This window comes from Esox lucius, chromosome 11 (genome assembly GCF_011004845.1).
Source record: "Esox lucius isolate fEsoLuc1 chromosome 11, fEsoLuc1.pri, whole genome shotgun sequence".
NCBI classification, from domain to species: domain Eukaryota; kingdom Metazoa; phylum Chordata; class Actinopteri; order Esociformes; family Esocidae; genus Esox; species Esox lucius.
In genome coordinates, this window is record NC_047579.1 from 8,635,032 (window position 1) to 8,658,420 (window position 23,389).

The window sequence follows — 23,389 nt, forward strand, 5'->3', positions numbered from 1 at the left end:
TCCTTGAGAGAGGATGGACTCTTCACCACTCTGGAGTTGCCCATGGTGAGAGGCGGCGGGCTGGTGTGGGTTTGGTTATAGCCCCCCAGCTCTGCCGCCATGTGTTGGAGTTTACCCTGGTGAACGAAAGGGTCGTTTCCCTGCGCCTACGGGTCGGGGATAGGTCTCTCACTGTTGTTTGTGCCTACGGGCCGAACGGCAGTGTAGAGTTCCCGACCTTCTTGGAGTCTCTGGGAGGGGTGCTGGAAAGTGCTCCGACTGGGGACTCCATCGTTCTACTGGGGGACTTCAACGGGGCGGAGCTGTCAACTGATCACCACCTGGTGGTGAGTTGGATCCGATGGCGAGGGAGGAAGCTGGACAGACTTGGCAGACCCAAGTGTACTGTAAGGGTCTGCTTGGAACGTCTGGCCGAGTCTCCTGTCAGAGAGATCTTTAACTCTCACGTCCGGCAGAGCTTCGACTGGATCCCGAGGGAGGCTGGAGATATTGACTCCGAGTGGACCTTGTTCTCCACCGCCATTGTCGAAGCGGCCGCTTGGAGCTGTGGCCGTAAGGTCTCCGGTGCCTGTCGAGGCAGCAATCCCCGAACCCGGTGGTGGACACCGGAAGTAAGGGATGCCATCAAGCTGAAGAAGGAGTCCTCTCAGGCCTGAGGCAGCTGACGGGTACCGGCAGGCCAAGCGGACTGCAGCCCGGGTGGTTGTGGAGGCAAAAACTCATGCCTTGGAGGAGTTCGATGAGGCCATGGAGAAGGATTATCATCTGGCCTCAATGAGATTCTGGCAAACAGTCCGGCGCCTCAGGAGAGGGAAACAGTGCACAACCAACGCTGTTTAAAGTGGATCCGCCCTGAGTACCTCAAGTCTCTGGATGTTGTGGGGACAGTCCCTCTGGGATGGCAGACCGGGGTGGTGGTCCCTCTTTTTAAGAAGGGGGATTGGAGGGTGTGTTCCAATTACAGGGGGATCACACTTGTCAGCCTCCCCGGGAAAGTATATGCCAGGGTACCCGAGAGGAGAATACGGCCAATAGTAGAACCTCGGATTCAGGAGGAACAGTGTGGTTTTCGTCCGGGCCGTGAAACACTGGACCAGCTCTATACCCTCTACAGGGTGATGGAGGGTTCAAGGGAGTTTGCCAAACCAATCCACATGTGTTTTGTGGATTTGGAGAAGGCATTCGACTGTGTCCCTCGCGGCATTCTGTGGAAGATGCTTCGGGAGTATGGGGTCCTGGGTCCTTTGCTAAGGGCTTTCATGTCCCTGTACGACTGAAGCAGGAGCTTGGTTCGCATTACTGGCAGTAAGTCAGACTTGAATGTCATCTTGCATCTTCAATTTGCCTTCATTGCACATTTAGAATTGCCACTGTACTTGCATTTTTTCTCAGGTGTTACATACACGTCTACCTTGGGAACCTCATCCCTGAATTTCTGTTGCACATGTTACTCTACAACTTCAATTTGCCTCGATTGCACATTCAGAATGCCATTGAGAATTGCCATTTGTACCCACAACTATTTATCCCACTTGTAACACACACTACACTTAATACTTGTACATTTTCTGACCTCCTCTATTGCCTTCATTGCACATCTAGAATTTCCATTACTACTGTATTTGCATTCTTTGCACATCAATACATTCCACTCATCACATTCATACTCTGCCATCTTCTTTTTTCACTTCTGGTTAGACGAAAAATGCATTTTGTTGTACTGTAATTGTTCAATGACAAAGTTGACTTTAATCTAATCTAATTACAGGATTTTGAGTTTATTAATTTACAGAAAAATAATGACCACCCCTTTGGCACTATCAATCATACAACATTTGTGCTCATCTCATTCCTCTTAAGTCCCTCCCCCAGTCAGAAAATAAATAATATTGCACAGCTCAGTGGCTCTTCATGTGGAGGATTACATTTGATATTAGACCAAATAATGAACAGGCCTTTGTCCATTAAAGGGTCATTATCTGTGAAAGTGATCTTGATGCGACCTGGATCAATAAGCACATAATTAACAGATCATAGGGCTCTCAACCTTTTGATGAGATCTTGGTTTGACCGGATTATAGGCTTGCATCTATCTTGAAGATAATTTACAATGAGCATTGTGATGTCAATAACTAAAGTCCAAACAATTCACCAAAATGGTAGGTGAGACAGAGGAAAACTCAAATGCACAATAAGCAGTTTATTCTTGCAAGGACAGAATACACAGATTACAAAGTAACAATGAATAATCTCTAAATTAACACAGGACAACCTCAGTATTTAAGGGAGGCAAAGGGGTGTGGTAAGATGCAGATGCTACCCATCTGTCTTATGTAAATACAACTCATTCCCTTCTATCACATATCACAAGGCACATGTTGTCCTCCCTCCCCCCTGGGTAACCTTCTCAACCCTTGAGGAGGACTTTAAACATCTGGACAAACTACAGAAAGACACTAATGGGTTATAAAGATTTACGATTAACCCTATAATCTGCTGATCCAGATCCCCTCTCCCACATTCTTCTACTTATCTAAACATGGGAACTCAGTCCATTAATCAGTAAGAATACATCACTGTAAGAAATGTCCCTAATAGTATTTAGTGTTCTGTGACAGGTTGGCGCCAACCTGGGCATTCAGGTTAGATTCAGTCCACTGTTGATCCATGAAAGAAATTAATGCAACCAGAATTCAGGGGAGAATCTTTATTTAAAATATGATGTTGATCTTCCATAGTTCTTACATGTTCTCCAATAATTACAAAGTTAACACAGACATTTAGGCCAAGACACATAGGTGGTCAGTTATTATAGCCAACCATTATACTGTCTATTATCCTGCAGTACATCTCCCATATCTGAGAATAGAACTTAAATACATGTGAATCATCAGGTAAAGACAGGCTTTCTCACAATGGTATGTGCCAACCTACGGTCCATGGGTCTATTCCAGGGATCAAATTATAGTCTATGACAGTCACATGGAAAACTCCTATCAGGGGGTATGGACATATTCTAACAAGAAATATCTTAATTTGTGGTAATTTCAAAAACAGACAGTTGAAATGCTTAATGCTATAAAACACTTGCTTATCCTCTCTGTCAAGCCTGTCAAATGTCAGAATTACGCTCCAGTGTCAAATGTCCGGTATTATTGTCCAGTATGTACGCGCTGGTGCCGTTTAAGGTGACCTAAATGAGAGAAACTCTTCCCACAGTCGGAACAGGAGTAAGGCTTCTCTCCAGGATGTATGCGCCGGTGAATTTTAAGGATACCTAATCGAGAGAAACTCTTCCCACTGTCAGAACAGGAGAAAGGTTTCTCACCCGTGTGCACTCTGATGTTTAGTAAAATCCGATGATCTTATAAAACACGTCCCACAGTCAGAACAGGAGTAAGGCTTATCACCAGTATGCAAGCGCTGGTGAATATTAAGGTGACCTAATTGAGAGAAACTCTTCCCACAGTCAGAACAGGAGAAAAGTTTCTCACCCGTGTGCACTCTCTGATGTTTAGTAAAATCAGATGATCTTATAAAACACTTCCCACAGTCAGAACAGGAGTAAGGCTTATCACCAGTATGCAAGCGCTGGTGAACTTTAAGGTTACCTAATCGAGAGAAACACTTCCCACAGTCAGAACAGGAGTAAGGCTTATCACCAGAATGTATGCGCTGGTGAAATGTAAGGTGACCTAATTGAGAGAAACTCTTCCCACAGTCAGAACAGGAGAAAGGCTTCTTTCCAGTATGTACGCGCTGGTGACGTTTAAGGCTACCTAATTGAGAGAAACTCTTCCCACAGTCAGAACAAGAGAAAGGTTTCTCACCCGTGTGCACTCTCTGATGTTTAGTAAAATCAGATGATCTAATGAAACACTTCCCACAGTCAGAACAGGAGTAAGGCTTCTCTCCAGTATGTACGCGCTGGTGACGTTTAAGGCTACCTAATTGAGAGAAACTCTTCCCACAGTCAGAACAGCAGAAAGGCTTCTTTCCAGTATGTACGCGCTGGTGACGTTTAAGGCTACCTAATTGAGAGAAACTCTTCCCACAGTCAGAACAAGAGAAAGGTTTCTCACCCGTGTGCACTGTCTGATGTTTAGTCAAATCAGAAGATCTAATGAAACACTTCCCACAGTCAGAACAGCAGAAAGGCTTCTCATCTGTAAGTATATTAATGTGTCTTTTTAACTGTGATAGTGATGATAATTTTTTTTCAAAATGGGGAAACTTCTTATGCTTGTATTCTTCCTGTTTCCCGCCAAGCGTCTCCACTTCAGGAATCCCATCTGTGAAAGACATCAGAAGGGATTTATGGACACATTTTGGGACACAAAATGATCAAGATTCAATCAACTAGCATTATTTCACAGCGAAGTGATATAGACCTTAATACTGCAGTTAGGGCACTTGAATCGTTACGTGACAGAGGCCCTTTTGAAAACTTTGATACAAAACCTTTAAAAGTATTGCTGGGATTAGCCACGCATTCACACATCATAACCATCAGAGAAACACAAAACATTTTTGAAAAAGTTCAAAAAAGTGACACATTCATATATTGTAGATTCATTAGACAGTGAAATATTTCAAGCTTTTTTTGTTTCAATCTTGATGACTACGGCTTACAGCTCATGGAAATAAAAAATCCAGTATCTCAAAATATTAGAACTAGAATGTACAATAAAGAAATGTTGACCAGATAAGAGCTCTAATCACTTAATTAATTCCCTGAACATTATACCTCTGCCTGGTTCAGTACACAGAACCACAATCATGGGGCAGACTGCTGACTTGACCATTGTCCAGAAGAAAATCATTGACACCCTCCACAAGGAGGATAAGTCACAGAAGGTCATTGCTGAAAAGGCTGGCTGTTGGCAGTGTCCGGTATCAAAGCATATTCATGGAAAGTAGACTGGAAGAAAAAGGTGTGGTAGGAAAAGGTCCACAAGCAACAGTGTTGACCGCAGCCTTGAGGATTGTCAAGCAAAGCTGATTCAAGAACTTGGGGGAGCTTCATAAGGAGTGGACTGAGGCTGGAGTCGCATTCCTACTATCAAGCCACTCCTGACCCAGAGGCAACGTAAGAAGTGTCGTACCTGGGAGAAGGTGAAAAAGAACTGGACTGAAGTGGTCCCAAGTCCTCTCTTTTGATGAAAGTACACTTGGCACTTCATTTGGAAATCAAGGTCCCAGAGTCTGGAGAAAGAGTGGAGAGGCACAGAATCCAAGTGGCTTGAAGTCCAGTGTGTTTCCACAGTCAGTGATGATTTTGGGTGTCCTGTTATCTGCTGGTGTTGGTCCACTGTGTTTTATCAAGTCCAGAGTCAATGCAGCCTTCTACCAGGAGGTTTTAGAGCACTTCATGCTTCCATCAGCTGACAATTTTTATGGAGATGCTGATATACTTTTCCAGCAGGACTTGTCAACTGCCCACGGTGCTAAAACATTTGCTACCCATGTAATACTTGCCAATGTGCTTGATTGTCCAGCCAACTCATCTGACCTGAACCCCATTGAGAATCTGACGAGAGGAAAATGAGACACACCAAACCCTACAACACAGGTGAGCTGAAAGCCACAATCACAGGCTGATTGCCTCCATGCCACGCCGCATTCATGCAGTAATTTGTGCAAAAGGAGACCCAATCAAGAATTTAGTGCATGAATTAACATTCGTAGGAAACTTTTGCAGTCGTTTTAAGTTAATTAGCTGATTAGAGCTCTTCTCAGGTCGACATTTCTGTATTACACTTTTTATTTTCATATTTTGAGATACTAGATTTTTGATTTCCATGAGCTGTAAGCTGTAATCATCAAGATTGAAACAAAATGCTTGAAATGTTTCACTTTATGTGTAATGAATCTAGAATATAGGATGGTGTCACTTTCTGATCAGAATTACAGAAGAAAATTAACTTTTAATTAACTAAAATTTTCTGAGAAGCATTTTGTCCATTGTGTTCTTTTGTGTTGAACTGTACCTTAAAACGTGTTATTTTCATTTCTTTTAGTGCTGTTTGGGGATGTGATGGCATGTTCACTAATCTGACTATGTCAGAATTTGAGATGGCAGAGCCACCACAGGGAGCCGCTAGAGCGCAATGTGACCTGGGAATCCCGGCTGTCCGTCCATCCCTCCCTCTCTCTCTCTGTAATTTGCTGGACAATTTACATTTCCTGTGGGTCTTCCCAGCCAATTGTCATTGAGGCGCTGAGACAAGGCTCAATAGTATACCCTGGACAGGAGAACATCTTTAAAATATTCAGTATTTTTTGGTTTCTGAGACGACAAAAAATAAGTATAACAATATGGAGAATATTGACAGGCATCTATCCTTTCATTGGTAAAAACAACAAATCACTACAATGACAATGACAACATTAAACCTGTTCTTACCTTGAATGAGTAAATCTTCCTCTCCATTATTAATGATAACCGCATTCTTCTCCTCCTCTTCATCTTTAATAGTAACATTCAGTCCCAGCGTTTGACTTTTGTCTTCCAGTTTTACTGATGTCCTCTCTGAATCCCCCAATGCCCCCTGAGCTTTACTTTCACAATCAGAATCCTCTTGTTTGGGCTCAGTGTGGAAGGAGAGCAGCAGGCTGGGTTTGTCTTCCCTCTGCAATAATAAAGAACAAAACAGAGCCATACATGACTGATGAACATGTTTGATTGGGGGGGGGGGGGGGGGGTGCATTCACGGTCATAACAGACCTGTGGTCTACGCATTTTCCTTAACTTGATCCCAGAATGGAGGGAGAATACCTTTCACTTACAGCTCTGTAACTGAAAATTAAGAGACCGCTGGAAAATTATCAGTTTCTCTGGTTTTACATTTGATAGGTATGTGTTTAAGAAAAATGAATGTTTCATTCTATAAACTACTAACAACATTACGCTCACATTCCAAATACAAATACTGTCATTTAGAGTATTTGTTGAAAATAACAACTGGTCACAATAACCAAAAAAGTATGCTGTTTTCAGACCTCAAATAATGCAAAAACAAATGCAAGTTCATTTTTTAACAACAAAATACTAATATTTTAACTTAATTATGCATATAATTAAGTTCGGAAATCAATATTTGGTGGAATAAACCTGATTTTTAAATCACAGTGTTCATGGGTCTTGGCATGCTCTCCACCAGTCTGTCACATTGCTGTTGGGTGACTTTATGCCATAACTGTCACAAATTAAAGTAGCTTGGCTTTGTTTGACAGCTTGTGACCATCCATCTACCTCTTGATCAAATTCCAGAGGTTTTCAATGGAGTTCAGGTCGGGAGATTGGGCTGGCCATGACAGGGGTTTTATCTGGTGGTCCTCCATCCACCACTTGATTGACCTGGCTGTGTGGCATGGAGCATTGTCCTGCTGGAAAAACTATTCTCAGAGTTGGGGAACATTGTCAGAGCAGAAGGAATCAGGGGTTCTTCCAGAATAAACTTGTACTTTGCTTGATTCATGCGTCCTTCACAAAGACAAATCTACCCGATTCCAGCTTTGCTGAAGCCTCCCAGATCATCACTGATCCTCAACCAAATTTCACAGTGGGTGCGAGACACTGTGGCTTGTAGGCCCCACCAGGTCTCCGTCTGACCAGGTGTTGAGCAAAGCTGCCTGCTCCATACCTTTGAGGTACTACTTGCACTATTTTTGCCATCCAGCTGGTCCTATTGCAAGAGGATTGTGAGGACCACAACAGTGGTTTTTATACTTTTCCTCTTTAAATTACATAATGTTCAGGTAATCAAATAATCAGAACCTCATTAAGTAAAATGAGGTGTGCCTGTGTTGGAATCTAACAGACACTGGAATGGAATGGCTGCCATACATGTAGAGGTGCTGATTTAAGAAAAATAAGAGTGGTCTCTTAATTTTTTCCACTGCTGTATATCACGGTTTATAATTTCCTTGGAAAGTGACAACAAAAATACATTTCTGAATAGTACAGTTTTGAGAAATTTACAGTTTTACATTTGATTATCAGAGCATCCTGGTTGCAATATATTAGGATAAATACTTAAAGCCTTGCATTCAAAAACTGTCAATTAACTTCTCTTGGTTTAATACAGTGAATACAGTCACTATAAAGTTAGAAAATATTATAAATAACAAGCATTATGTTAGGTCACAGACATGAGTCAACTACATTGCGATGTGTCTCCTACTCCTTGCTGGGCTCAACATGAAGCACATTTGTAGGCTGGACAGGTGAAAATGTAACAACACTTTTTCCCGGATGATACTTATATTGTTTTGTTCATCAGAATAGGAATTCAAAAGAATATGGATTTTTATAGAATATTGTTGTCAAAACCTCCCTGTGAAGCTAAATGCAGACGTTTATGGTTGCTATCCATTAAACAGACTGGACTGATTAAATCATCTGGAATGCTCGTCTCTGCAGTGCTTATTTTATATCAGGCTGTTTACCACACAGGCGTCAATATTTACCTATAATTGCTGCAAATATAGCTGCTGCTATCTGTCCTGCTTAAACTCATTCAAACTGGTTGACTGAGTATCTGCGCTCATACAAATAGAATAAACAAGAACATTGAATAATTTTCTACGTAGTATAATTGTTACTCCGTCATCATCAATCTAGTAACTTACACATAGATTTCCTTGATTATCTTGCCAACAAGCTAAATGAGGCAATGTTACTTGTCAAGTAGAAAGGTATCAGACTCTGCATCACTGTTCACACAAACTTCAGCTTTCGCCATCAAATGCAAAATGTACCCTCTTCTGTCTTATGCTTCTGTATATTAGCTGAAGGTATGTAAGGGTTATTGGATTTTAATGTTAAATGCTGCATGAGGCAACTTTAAGTCTTGTATCTAGGGGGTGTGAGCTATTGAGTGACAGGGATGGTGCTGGCACTGTCACTCCTGTGTGTGTGTAAGTCGGAGTACATATTTTTGCCCCAAATCTTCAATGACAGCCACTTTTGACCAGACTTCTCCAGACAATATATGGGTGTACCAGGGTTCAACTGTTTTCTGCAGCTCTGACCTGATGGCACTGCGAAACATCTTCCGAAAACAAGGGATGATGCTGTTTGTGTCTTTCATCTGCTGCAGCAAGTTTTTCTTTGGATGATCACTATGGTCCTCAACATTGTCAGTTTATTTGTGCTTCTTTAAAAGAGCTTGGACAGCACATCTGAAAACGGCTGTCTGCCTTTTTTGTAGTGCTCAGTATAACTTTTGACAGTTAATGGTCTTATCCAATGTTGTTAGCCGAGTTTGGCTGTTCCTCACCCAGTTGTACTAGTGTTTTGTTAATGTTCATATTACTGTATATTGTGTTTATATTGACAAATCATAATTTGATCCTCTTGAAAACATTTTTCTTGAAACGTTCATGCCTTTAAAGCCCTTTGAATTGAATAAATTATTTTTTGTGTTTAATTTTGTAGGGAAGGGGGACTGCTCCCAAAGATATAATACATTTACAGTATGTACTGTATATATTTCTCGTGCTTCTATGGTCATAATTACCAATATCCTGTTGTTATATGTTAAAAAAACAATATAAATACACACACAATCTATTATCTTCCAATAAACATGAACTAAAACTGGCTACATGAAACAAAACTACTGACTAGATTCATGAGAGGTCGGAAATGTGTTTAATAGTCAAAATTACAATAATTTCATCAACTTACCAGCGAGCGTTGTTCAGAAGCTCCTAATAAACTCAGCAAAAAAAGAAACATCCTCTGACTTTCAGCTGTTTTTACTTTCAGTAAACTTAATGTGTGTAAATATTTGTATGAACACTAAAAGAGTCAACACCATAAGACATAAACACTGCGAGGATGATCAGCTGTCCTTCCTGTCTCCCTGTAGCGCTGTCTTAGGCGTCTCACAGTGCGGACATGGCGATTTATTGCCCTGGCCACATCAGCAGTCCTCATGCCTCCCTGCAGCATGCCTAATGCATGTTCACGCAGATGAGCAGTGACCCTGGGCATATTTCTTTGGGTGTTTTTCACAGTCGGTAGACAAGTCTCTTTAGTGTCCTGCGTTTTTAGAACTGTGACCTTAAATGCTTACTCTCTGTAAGCTGTTAAGGTCTTAACGAGCATTCCACAGGTGCATGTTAATAAATTATGGTTCATTGAACATGCATGGAAAACATTGTTTAAACCCTTTACAATGAAGATCTGTAAAGTGATTTGGATTTTTACAACATTATTGTTGAAATACACAGTCCTGAAAAAGGGACGTTTCTTTTTTCGCTGAGTTTATTAATGGACTTCAGTGCTGGAACTATCAGTGTTTGGAACTATTGGCTGCTCCACGACACGTGTTACTTCCGCATTCCAAAGTTCCTATGGCAATCCATAACCTATCCAACACGTCGGATGTATAGCTAATTTTTTCTACTAAAAGAACTGGAGGAAATGTATAATGTCACACAATGTCTATCAAGACAAGATATGAACAATATAGCGTAGTCAATGATTGGTTAGACTCGGACATATAGTTAACCTCGATCAGTTAATACATACGTATTTAGTAGTGCTAGCTATAAACCAAAACGAGGTACTAATTACCTGCTACAGTAAATGTGGTTTTAAAACAAATGGCATGCACCCATTTTCGTTTATGAACCGTTTCTGCGGGGCTGTCATTGTTCTCTTGAATTGGTAGTAGGCTGTAGCAGAGAAATCTGTTAAAAGAATCCCTTGTTTTGGTTTAATGAGTTACATTTAAATAAACGGAGATTACTACTGTTTTGTTTATGTTGGGGCCGCTTTTTTTCCTTGAATAGGCTACTCATCTCAGCTTAAAGTAACTGACTGATAGGTCAAAACAGCAAAGGCAGCAAAGTTTGGCAGGCAAGAATATGGTCTTATCCTAATTTTACTTTATAGTTGCAATAGGAGCACATTATAAATATAAGCATTGAGCATGAAGCTACATCAGCGAAGGTTCGTTTCGATTCATTTGCTATGGTCTTGCACAAGATCAGCCGGCGTTCTTTGGCCGTTTTACACATAGACATAATAAAGAGTAGACGCCGCATCGACCGCTACTGCCTACTGGCGCTGACAAGCCGTGGGACCGCCATCTTGGACCGGTCTGCCACTCCACTCAATGTAATCTGTTTTGGCAGGTGAAACGAGCTGTCAGCGCATTTAATTAATCATACCTCAGTGAATACCTTACTGATTTTCACGCGGGTTTTTTTGCTGCAAAGTCATATTCCATAACACTGACTTAGATTACAACTGACACAAGAATGCTATTGTAGAAATAAAGCAAATATTAATGGTATAACATTGGCCAGCTAATTTTACACAAGTTGCACAGACTGTATCATATATATTTACATAAATAAAAGATGGTATTATCATTGTTGGGCAGTACTAGCTTAGCTAGTAACTTAGTATTTTGGTGGTAGCTTCACCATTTCCAGAATCAAGTAACTTTTCAGTAGTAGTAACTACTTTTTATACCAAGTAGCTTGGCCACACAAGCTACTTTTCTTGTCATGTGAAATTAGCACAACTTGAAGTAGCTTCCTATGTAATGAACTAGCCTACTGCTGTGTTTGTGTTACTTAGCTTGCTACATTTGACTGGGTGATAGCTTTTGTGTAGTGAAGCTTTATTCATGGCAGAGTAACTAGCTTAGCTCACTGCAATTTCCAAGTAACTTGCCCAACGCTGTGTATTTTTCACATGTAATTCACCCTAACAAAAGTAAGTTACCTCTCATGTCTCATACCCACCCCACTTAAAATAAAGGCAACAGAACATCTGATAGTAGAATGGTTTTCAAACAAGCGTATTATTTAGTTCAGCGGTGTGTGCTCACCTACAGATTCAGCCAAGATTACTTGGAGCTCCTATTTAATTCAATCAGAGCGTCAGGTAGGGTTGGTGTTTTTTTTAATTACAATTCGGAAAATATACCTAATGAATATCTTTATGTCTTGTGAGTAATGTATGTGATGTGTGCCTGTTTTCCATACAAGGCGGCTGGAATAACAATCCATCGGCACGCCAGTTCCAGGCCATCTTCCGCCGCCTGATGGTTCGGTGTGGTGTCGCACCTGTGTAAAGCACTATATAAATATTATGTTTTAATTTTTTTATTATTATTCTAATAAGGTGCTGAGTGCTGCAGAGAGGGTGATCCGCCAAGCTTCACCATTGCAAGCTCCTAAGGTGTCGACAGTCACACACATCGTCCGGGAGGAGATTGGAACAGAGGATGTTTTACTGCTTGGGGAACACATTGAGGAGACTCAGTTTGGCATCGACAACCATAATTCTGACTTGTTGGCATTGGTTGTGTCTGTGTTTCTCAAAATAAGGCTGCACCACATTACCAAACTCACCTCTCTTGAACTGCAGAAAGGGAGCACGAGGAAGAACTGTCCTCTTTCAGGGGATTTAGAGTGTGTGCATGTGTGTGGTTCCACGACAATTCAAGACTTTAATCCTAAATTCCAGCATCCCAAAACTAATTCTAAGCTTTATATCTGTACTTTAACCTTACTCATCACACATAGTATCTTTATGTCATATCTGTCATCATTCTGACAAGATTAACACTGAAACTGAAAGCAATGGCTTAAAACTGCCTGAAAACAGTGGTCTGTCACATTTTATGTGAATACTGCTGTAAGTGTTGGTGGGTCTGTAAATACCTCTGTTTGTTTGTGTTTCATGAACTCTAGCCTCATGGTGTGTGTCTCCAGGAATCCAAATGTTGGTCTCCTTTGCCTTACACTGGGTTTTTGGGCTTGTGTATAATGAAGTTTATCTTTACATTATGTGTTTGTGATTGTCTTAACCCTGATCTCGTTCCCTCTGGGTTCTGAAAAGCACTTGTAACTGTGTTTTGAAAATTGCTACATTAATTAAGTTTGCAGACTTTAAGGGAGTTTCAACAAAGTAAATGTGCAATTAAAATACAAACTGTCACCTTTCATTTCATCCTGCTATTTTAGACTGGGACCAATGTGTGTTTTTTGGGAGGGGGGGCTGTGAAATGAGAGAAATATCTGACTTTACTGCCACTATTTACACATTAGGTGTTTCAATCAGAATGATAGTCAAACTGGAAATGTCCCTGTTTTTCTCCATTTTTGGGGATTATGTTCTCAGTTTTGATCTCAGACGTCTGGTCCCTTTATATCATCTATCAGAATATTCTATTACTGTTAAGCCCACTATCAATATTAAAATACGCCGAACCATGTGTCCTGTATCGTAGCTACATGTCTAACCTTTGCAGCAAAAAAAAAAAACACATGAAAATCAGTAAGGTATTCAACTGATGTATGATTAATTAAATGCGCTGACAGCTCATTTCACCTGCCAAAACAGATTACACTGAGTGGAGCGGCGGACCGGTCCAAGATGCCGGCCCCACGGCTCGTCAGCGCCAGTAGGCAGTAGCGGTCGATGCGATGTCTACTCTTAATTAGGTCTATGGTTTTACAGGCGCGGGTGAATTTGAATGCGTTCTATTGTCCTCGACGAAACCAAAAATTTTGCCGTTTCATTCCCTACTCAACATTAAGAAAAACATGTTCTTCATAAAATGTATTTTGTCACAAAACAACCTCGAACAGGAACACATAAATCAAAGCTGTAAAGATAGTTGGGCTAAAAAACGATATTATAGCAAGTTGGAGGAGAAAAGGTAACAACGCATTGAGTATTTTTATCAAAGTAAACAAAGACACGAAAAAAATATGTTCTTTAACCACTTACCATTTTAGCGAAATTGATTTATATTTGTATTTCACAAAAACGTCACGTCTTGAAAACTAAACCAACTGTTCCAGGATGTACTCCTGCGTTGTTTTCTTCTTGTTTCTTGTCATTTGTTGGCGGACCGCAACCATACAAAAGGTGCATATACTGCCACCTACTTTACCGGAGGGTGAGGCGGTCCACCCTTCGGTTCAGCCTGGGCTCCCTAAGAAATTTAGACACAGCCTTTGCCACCCCCCCAATTCCCTTCACACACCCCAGAAATCCCACTAAATCCCAACTCCTACCCTCCCCTCTCACCTTCTCATACAGCCTTTCATTCTCAAAATACTGCTGATAAAACAACACGGTTTTATGTATTTAATATTGATAGCATGCAGTTTATCAAGAATAATGATTGATCAAACCAGACAAATTTCCATTTGGTGTTTTAGTTCCACATTTCACAAAAACCTAGAAAGGTGGGGTACAACATGCACTTCAATAGTGCATGTGACATGTTAACACAGGTTGGAAATATGTAATGAAAACACAAATAAGTACAGTAACTGTCATTCAAACGGTGTGTCAGAAAAAAAACATACATACAAATACACACTACAGAACATGCAGGTTTCCAGTTAAAGTTTGGTTAAAAAAAAAACAGCCATACAAGCAAATAACAAACAATAATTGTTAATAATATAAAGAGGTCAGCCCTGGGATGAAAATAATTACCAGTAAACATAACAAGTAATGAGGATATTTGGTACCAAAGATTGTGCAGGATACCAAATAAATCAAGGTATAACATCACACTTTCAAGCCATTTCTAACAATAGGAAAAGTGGTAATAATTTAGAGTAAAGCTCTAGAGTAGAATAGACCGTTATAATGGCATTGCTGACCTGGAGCACAAGATTTACACTGGGCTGCAATAAGATCTGTGATAAACAAAAATTGACATTTATATAAAAATATGGGAGGTAGAAACAGTAGTAGAACAGACCATTATAACTGCAATGCTGACCTGTGGCACAAGGATTTACAAGCTATATTTAACAATAGAATAACAGTTAAGCACTGTGATGGAATTGAAAAATGGTGAATATTTGGTACCAGGTAATGTGCAATATCAAGTATCAGAGGTATGAAATAGTATTTCAAAGCTATTATTAATAGAATAACAGTTAATCACACTGATGGAATGAAAGTATAATTTTGGTACTAGTTAATGTGCAATATCAAGTAACAGGTATGAAATAGACTAAACTACGACATTTATATCTAGGTCTACTACATGTACAGGTATTTAACTAACAACCACAGGTGTTGTTGGCAAGTTGTACCTGATTGCCCAGTGAGAGCAAACGTCTTCAACATTGTCCCTACTTCACCTGCTCTTGAAGTGAGCCGCTGTCATCCGAAGCTACAAAATGAAAGGCATATGGTAATTCGGAAACCTACATTACACACAAAAAAGTAAAATTTAAGAAAGAGTGCACATTCTCACCTGCTTGTGTATTGCATTCCCTCAGGGCTTGGTTCTCCTCCCTCAGAGCTTGGTTTTTTTTAACTACTAAAGGCAATATTTTCAATACTGTTAAAACACTGGACAATAAGACATAGGCCTAGAATATACCTTCATAGCTGAAAACTGTGCTGTACACAAGATGCCAGGGGCGTCCAAGGGCCAATAACAAAACGATTACTTTCTCCTATTGATAATCATTGACGTAAAAATATGTTTGAAGTAATTGCATACATTTAATGAATTGGACTTAAATGTAAAACTTAGTATAGCGCAACGCATTCCATACCTCCAGCGTTTTCACCCATATACTGCCAGGGTAAATTTGCTGCTGGTGGTGTAAAGCTTAGTACTTGACAAGCTGGGGGAACAAACATAACAGCTTTCATTTCAATGCAGAGATTGCATATTCAGTAATGAAACAATAATTGAACTGTGCAAAGCTAATGGAATGTACAACACACAGACACCTTTTATCCAGAAAATCAAGCGCCATAATAAAAAACAGATTATGGATAAAAGGATTTCCTCATCTTAAATAGAAGCAATAGTTTCCAAGACAAAAAAACATCACTTACTTGTACTCAAACTCTTGGCTCTGTGAAGTGGAGTCTGGATCACTGGGGAGAAACCTGGTTCTGAGAAAGAGGGAACAGATATTTGAAAATCTGACTAAGTGTATAGTTTAGTTACAGGATCACAATTTAAGCATCACAGCAATACATTTTACATACCAGCTCTGAAGTCTACAGATGGCTCAACATTTTCCTGATTTTCTGGAATCGATGCAACTTCTGTAGCATGTAGTGATTCAAGTGAATGTCCCGTTTGTCCCTCTCAACTCTTTTCAGTATTTTCCTTTTGGCCCAGTAACTAAACATTGTGACTAACAATGCATTTACCTTTAAAGCCAAAACGATTGATCAACAGTAAGTCTCTTGGGTGAAGATAACCAGTTATGCTCCGGTCAAGGTATCTGCTAGAAAACATGAACAAAACCGGATTGTTAACGTTAGGAATATACAGTAGCTATGCTGTGGGGTGTGTGTGTGTGGGGGGGGGACATTATCAGCATTGAAAATGTTTAAAAATGAAATGTATTCATAGAGTTGTGATTCAAGTAAACAATTGTCCTCAAACATGAAAAGTACAGCTGTTCAGAGAATTAGAAATCACAATCACCTTAAATCCAGTACAGTAGCAACACAGCACAAAACCTGCTAGCCACATTGTGTAACAAAGGCAAAACAGCATGTTCTAGCTAACGCTTGCTAGCCACTCTAGTTACTGGACTAGTAGAATACTTGTTCAGGCAAACAAAATAATTTAAACATATATACACAGTTATTTTTATAAGAAAACACCAAAAGTTAAACTTAGTATTTTTAGATGTAAAGCTTTTGCTACCTACAATAGCTCGTTACATTTCTACATGTACTAGCAACATTGTGTAAACAAGGCTACTTTAGCTAGTTAGGCAAGAACAAAGATGACTACACATTTTAAATATCTAAACTAAAAACAATGTAAACATAATATTGCGTTACACAAAAAGGAAACATGTACTTACTTAAACGATGGTAGTCGATGACTTTGCTAGTTAGCAAACTGCAGGCTGTAGTAACTCGCGATTGAGCGACGAACTAATGCGAATGTGTCCAAACCAACATTACCGGTCGATTTTGAGAGTAGCCATGTATTTAAAAGCGTCTTGCCGCCAGACGGAGGTGGTCCATTAGACCGAGGCAAACCCCTGAGAAAAGGAAGCAGTTGGACCGCCGGCTGTTCGCGGGCGGCATCTCGCAAGAAATGAGAGTGACGTATTCGGCGGCAAACGTTTCATCCCCGCCAGCAGGACACACCTATAGCCGACAGCTTAGGGCTGGCGGCAAAAAGAAGCCGTGCGGATATTCTTTGCTATCTGGGTAGACACCCATCGCACACATAGACATCATATATAAAGGCTAGACACCTTGTCCGTGCTAAAGGCCAATGGAGGTCGACGTCCGCACATGGCGGCCATCTTGCCACAGGCCGCTCGCGCACTTGTAACATTGTGTTTTATGGTGCATGTACTTTTAAATAACCATAACTTGCAAATATTTCTACTGATTTTCAAACGGTTTGGTTTGTTATAAACGTCAGAGATAAAGTTATGACACGGCATACATATGAACCATTAAAACCATGGACTTCCATATGAAAATATAATTGAACAGAACCAGATAGGTGTAATGAATATACAAACAAGGTATGTATGTTAAATCAATAAATAGGCAACAGAATGGCAACAAGACATACACTTTTGTACTATTATAATAAAATTACTATTATAAAATAATTGTAATTATTACATGTTTTTTCTTTATGCCGGATAACAAGCATCTCTGAACTGACCACATTTCAGCCCTCTAGGTCACTTGATATGACTTTAGAAACAACTGAGCCCTAGCACCAGGTCTTGTGAAGCTGTGTGCAAAAGCAGATCAATATAGAATGAAATTGAGTACTTTAGACCATTATTTGCCAAGGTATGGTCATGCGTATAGTAAAATGCCCTATGGAAACTCCCCATAGGACTTTGTCAGACCAAATGCTGACAATAAAATGCTTACTGTGGGGCAACCTCTTCAAATCAAATGAAAGGTAACACTGATGTTACTTGTAGACTATTTGGATTGTATGTCAGGGGTTCTGATATAGAATGACTACAAAAAAAATATAGAATAATTACACAAGTCTCTATTTTTAAACTATTATAAGAGTGACATTTATTTGCACACAAAAAATAGGTACATGATTCCCCTTTACAAATATAAATAAATAAATGCTGTAGAGAGCACTACACTACTGTTGAAGTAAAAGAGGACAGTACCTTGAAAACACACCTTGGGCTAATGCCCTTTAAAAAGGACAGTTTTATTAGGTTTCTGTTGCATGTTGTTGCTCTGTAAGCTGAGGATTGTAATTCTGGCGATGTGGTGCAGCCTTAACTTAAAAAACAGGGACAGAATTATTTTTAACAGCCTATGGTGGTGAATGTCTATCCCAACACAAACATCCTCTGAACCGATCCTTTTTCAGACAATGTAAACAACCTCAAGCAGTTTGATGGGCTGTGATCGTCTGGTACTGCCTGATGACTGCCGAATGACCCACTCTGCTGCCCTGACGACACTCACGGTTCCCTCTGATGGAATCACCAGACCTCCATTGTTTTTTAAATTCAGCAGGTGGTAGCTCTGGTCCTTGATGGCAGATGCAGCATGTCACAAGGCTGGCACGGCAGACATCACACGACAGCTTCTTCAGAGCCTGTCGCACAACAAATCCTGAAATGTAGTTAGTAATATCATAACTAATAACAATAATCATTAATAAGCATGGGGAAATTAAGGGAACACTTCCCTTTTTGGACAATTGTGAGATTGGTTTTCCCTAGATTGTGACTATTGGCACTTTTGGTTATAGGGAAAAATCGACTTTCAGTTATCCTTCACCTGAAATGTACATGAGAGCGTTGTCCACAAGACCATCGAAGTGGACGGGAAGGTAGCTGTGATCATGTACTAGGGCAGGAATGTCAGCAAATGGGGAACGAGGACACATCTGAAGCTGACAGGCTTGTAGAGGTGTCGATGACAGCTGGTAGGGACTCTGCGTCATCCTGTGCCGTCACATTGCCTCTGCATGGTTTAACAACCCCACACTGGGCCATCAGCTTTACATCCTAAAGATGTACTTGAACTGGCTGGCATTAGGGTTGTTATTCGTTTAAGGGGAAAAAAAAGATATACAAGAATAGTACACAGATATTCAATACATGCTTTAAAATGTTTTATGCTTAAAACATTTTTACAAAAAAAGACTAATTAGAACTAGCCACCCCTGAATGATCTTTCCACATAAAATAGGTTGAATGACATTATCATACAATTCAGACTATCAGTGATGATACATTCTGCAAACAAATAGTCAAACAGGCATTTTTCTAAATACTCAAAATGGTTTGTGACACTTCCAGGTATTGTGTGTGTCTTAGGGTTAAGGTGTGTCTGCAGAAAACACAGTAAAAGTAAAAAAAACATATGGACCGACAAACTGAAAACAATACAAGGCACTTAGTGTTGCGGCTGGTAAATATAAATTATAAACCCTACCAGATACTCTGATGGAGTTGAAGAGAAGCTCCAAGTGGTCCTGGCTGAACCTGTAGGTCAGGACATATTGCTGTCCTTCAAGCAACACAGGAACCAACCGGATTGAAAAGCATGTGCAACTTTGCTGGTTAGCAGCTAAACTGTAACGTTAGCTGCCATAGGTCCCACTCAAAGCTTATTGTTATTAACCAGCAAACAACTACAACCACATCCACAAATATTGTAATTTAGACAAAAGATTAGTTGTCATAAAATCGTTATTGGTGTCAGTAAAACCTCTAATCGAACAGCTCGTTTGTGATATCTGCCTTGATAACTTGCGCAAGTAGCCGTGATCCAACTATGCTGCACGATTTAGACGTTTTTAGAAAAAAAAGCTGCAATTTCAACATTTTTAAGCATTCAGAATTATAGCCATGTTAATAACGTTTGTAAGAAACCAAACTGGTTGTAAATCCGTCAAGGTTTCAGCAAGATAAGAGTATTTGTGTTAGTGCTGATCACTCACCTTATATTAGGTACCACAGAGCCCGACAGGAAGCCTGCCTGTGACAAGATGGCCACCGGTGATGCCGGAAGTGACTGCGCCTTGAGACATCTAGCCTTTAAATAAGATGTCTATGATCGCACAGACCTGTCTCATGCTCACCTATCACCCTCAACAATGAGTTCACCACACCCATCCTCTGCAACCCCAACAACCCTAACCCTTCCTCAGCAAATCAAAAGGCCAAATCCCTGCTCTCTCTCCCAACTCCTCCAATGATCTGGATCAAATGCCCCAGCTTCTTACACCCCACTCCCCGAAGGCTGGCTCAATCCAAAGTATGGGGCCGAAAATAAAGAATTGTAAAAGTGGCTCTTGGAAACAGTCACATCCCAGGCGGTGTGTTGATCTTCCGGGACATACTGAACATCCTCCTCATTAGAGCTTGTGCTGTATCCACCCAGGTAGAACAATCACTGTACAACAGACTCTGGGCTGCTTGATGACAGAATGCCTTGACTCAAGAAGCAATGTCTAACAGGCCGTGCCCACCCTCGTGTAGTAACACAATGTTTCAGTCAGTTTCCAAAATTCTTGTCTAAATGTGTAGTAATGGACGATATTATATATATTTTTTGGCAATTTCAATATTCGTATGGAAAAGTCCAATGACCCTCTTCAGAAGGCCTTTGAAGCCATAATTGACTCAGCAGGTAAAATTGCTTGGTGAAGTCCAATCGTCACCGTCAAGGCAGCCAGCGCAGAATGTTGAGGCGTTTCTTTTTAATAACCACAAAAGCAAAGAAAACTAAACGGCGTGCCGGGCCCAACAAGATACTCAGGAGTTCAGGAGCACATAAAACATGACACGCACAATGACCGACAGGGAGAAAATGGCTGAACTAAATACACAGACCAACGAGGGGAACAGAAACAGGTGGGGGCTAAACACAGGTGAAAGGAATAAACTGATTAACTTAAACAAGAACAGGAAAGACCATACAAGGACAAGACGAGTCAAGGACAAACAGAAAACACGAAGCGGAACAGTCCCCTCAGGCTGGGACCGTTACATTAACAACAATCTCGAACAAATACACAAATATTCCACCAAGGAATAAACAATGCAGCCAATCGGAACCCTCGTGCACAGGGAATACCAAAATGGACAAATGCATTTACTAGGTGTCGACCACAAACAGATATTGACACATGCCCGGGACTCGGGCCACAATCTCATACAGAACAAGCACAATCGGCGAGCGTGCATATACAACTTCAGTAGTTCAACAACTAATTCAAACCACAAGCTTACCAACAACTTTGGCATTTGACAGGAGCAATCCATACTCCATCCTACAGTCTCTTAAAATGGTGGACATAGAGCCTGAAAAAATCTGTGATCGTGCCCCACAACATGGTTGTGCCCCACAACATGGATACGTAACGGTTAACCTCACAGCACCGGGTAGCTGTCGGCAACTGGGTTCGCTCCCCCCGTGTTGCTGGAATTCAATCCGAGGATGTAGCACTGCTAACCTACAGGGACCGAATCTAACCTACCTACAATACAGGCCGTACGAGGAGACATAAGGGCCCAACTGTCCCCTACTGTCGAAAAGCTAACGAGACATCTTTCTCTCAGTTCGCGCAGACAGTTGCACAGAAACTAATTCCACCAACAGAGAGCTGCTTGAAATCCTGCACGAATCTCCCCACAAAGACAGCATTGGAGCGTTACCAGTGCTAACAGGACACAGAACAACAACAGCCTTTTATTCACTAGTTACTATAAATACTATTACTATTAAAAAAAAAGTACTCCTACAAACCGAACATTCTCAAAACCACCTATCAACTTCCACAAATCCGTCAAACCTGACATACTAAACCCAACCACATAGTTTACTAAAGCATATGAAACCCGTAACCCCTGCATCCAAACATGTTAGAGGAAAACCAGGATTGTGTTAACCCTTGTGTCGCCCTTGCGTTCCGCGCATACCCCCCGTGTCCTGCGGGTCAGATCGCACCCCAACTCGATCGTGTCAGGGAGTCCCAAAGGGCGAGGGCACGGTGCGGCCTAACGGTGGGTCACAGGGACCCGAGCGTGAGGGCAGTGGGCGGCTATAATGGTGGGGGTCGGAGAGACCCGAAGGAAAGGGCACGGCGCGGGATAACCGTGGGTCGGAGAGACCCGTGGGCGAGGGGACGGAGCGGGATAAATCGGTGGGGTCAGAGGGACCCGAGGGCGAGGGGCCTCTGGTACGCTAACCCTGTGGGGCTGAACGAACACTGTGTGCCCCGGGTCTTCTTGTGTAAACCCCCAATCGGCGCACGTGGGACAGTAGGCGTGCATGCAGCGTTTGCATATGTATCTTTTACATATGCAAACGCAGTCTTTCCAGTCTTTCTTGGGCGGGCAGCTCTGACACCTCTTCCTCTTACTGGCAGGGGCAGGGCCAGGGGCACGGGCAGCGGCTTCCAGGCCCTCGGGGCGATCCCCGGCTCTAGCGCTCTGCGCAGCTTTCACGAGCGCCGCGGACGAGTGTGTACGCGGGATACGCGCCCTTATTTCCATGAGCAGCATCACGAAAACTTTTTCCAGCTGCTCCAGGAAGACCCTCCTCTTGTTCCTCCTCCTCTTGTTCCTGGGTCATCCAGCCGGGGTTGAGCTCCCTCCATATCACGAAGGCGTTGTACGAGCTATAAATGTTGAGGGTTTAAAGTCAATAATTTTGGATAGGTCATCTGTTACAACATCTTGTTTAATTTACAATCAGAAAGGGACAGCTGCCACAGGGGGCCAGTGGCAATTGCCACAAACATTGGCAGGTGCTTTGCCAAGTGTAAGCCTATAGCCTAAATATTGTTCCCCTAATGTAATCATGCTTTAAACTGCAGTCTTTTATTTGAGTGAGTAAAGTATTTTGTCATTGCATTTTAAATAAAAATAAAAAAATAGGCTACCACCAATTTCTTTCCTTAGCACTGCAACATAACAGACTGTAATACAAATAAAATATTATAATCAAAAAACGTTGGAAAAAAAAGGAACAAATAGGGTCATGAAAATGCTACCAAGTGTAATATTGGCAAATGTTAACATTTATAAACTATAAGGTATCTCACTAACAAATGCTACATACACCAGCAGTTGTAGTCGGATATGCTCTTTCCTCTACAGTACGACTGGTTTGGTTGTATATGTTGAGTAGTGGGCGATTTCGGACACTGCCCTTGTTTGCCACCGTTCTATCCAATAATCGGTCGAGTAAATTTGTGGCATCTCAGGCTGCCACCAGAAATACCATATAAACGGCGAAAGATGCCGTGGCATCTCCGGAAAAATCGTTGGCATCTCAACCTGCCACTAAAAATGCCACTGCTACGGAAGATGCCGTGGCATCTCAACATGCCACTAAAAATGCCACTGCTAACTCAACCTGCCACTAAAAATGGCA

General features: G+C 41.2%; 1 protein-coding gene across 1 annotated transcript; it reads right to left on the reverse strand.

Annotated features, from left to right (window-relative positions):
• Nucleotides 1-3,229: 3,229 nt before the first annotated feature.
• LOC109616261 (zinc finger protein OZF-like) lies at nt 3,230-13,853 on the reverse strand. The gene is made up of 3 exons (XM_034295524.1): nt 13,766-13,853; nt 6,407-6,632; nt 3,230-4,292 (listed from the first exon to the last, which is right to left on the reverse strand). The coding sequence occupies exons 1-3, from the start codon at nt 13,766-13,768 to the stop codon at nt 3,325-3,327; spliced, it is 1,197 nt and encodes a 398-aa protein (XP_034151415.1). The 5' UTR covers nt 13,769-13,853; the 3' UTR covers nt 3,230-3,324.
• Between the last annotated feature and the right edge of the window lie 9,536 nt (nt 13,854-23,389).

Bases quoted from the DNA above. Each gene is read 5' to 3' on its own strand.
- LOC109616261 (XM_034295524.1), bottom strand. The intron at 4,293-6,406 runs GTAAGAACAGGT...TGTCTTTCACAG, and splicing joins GGAAGATTTACTCATTCAAG to ATGGGATTCCTGAAGTGGAG.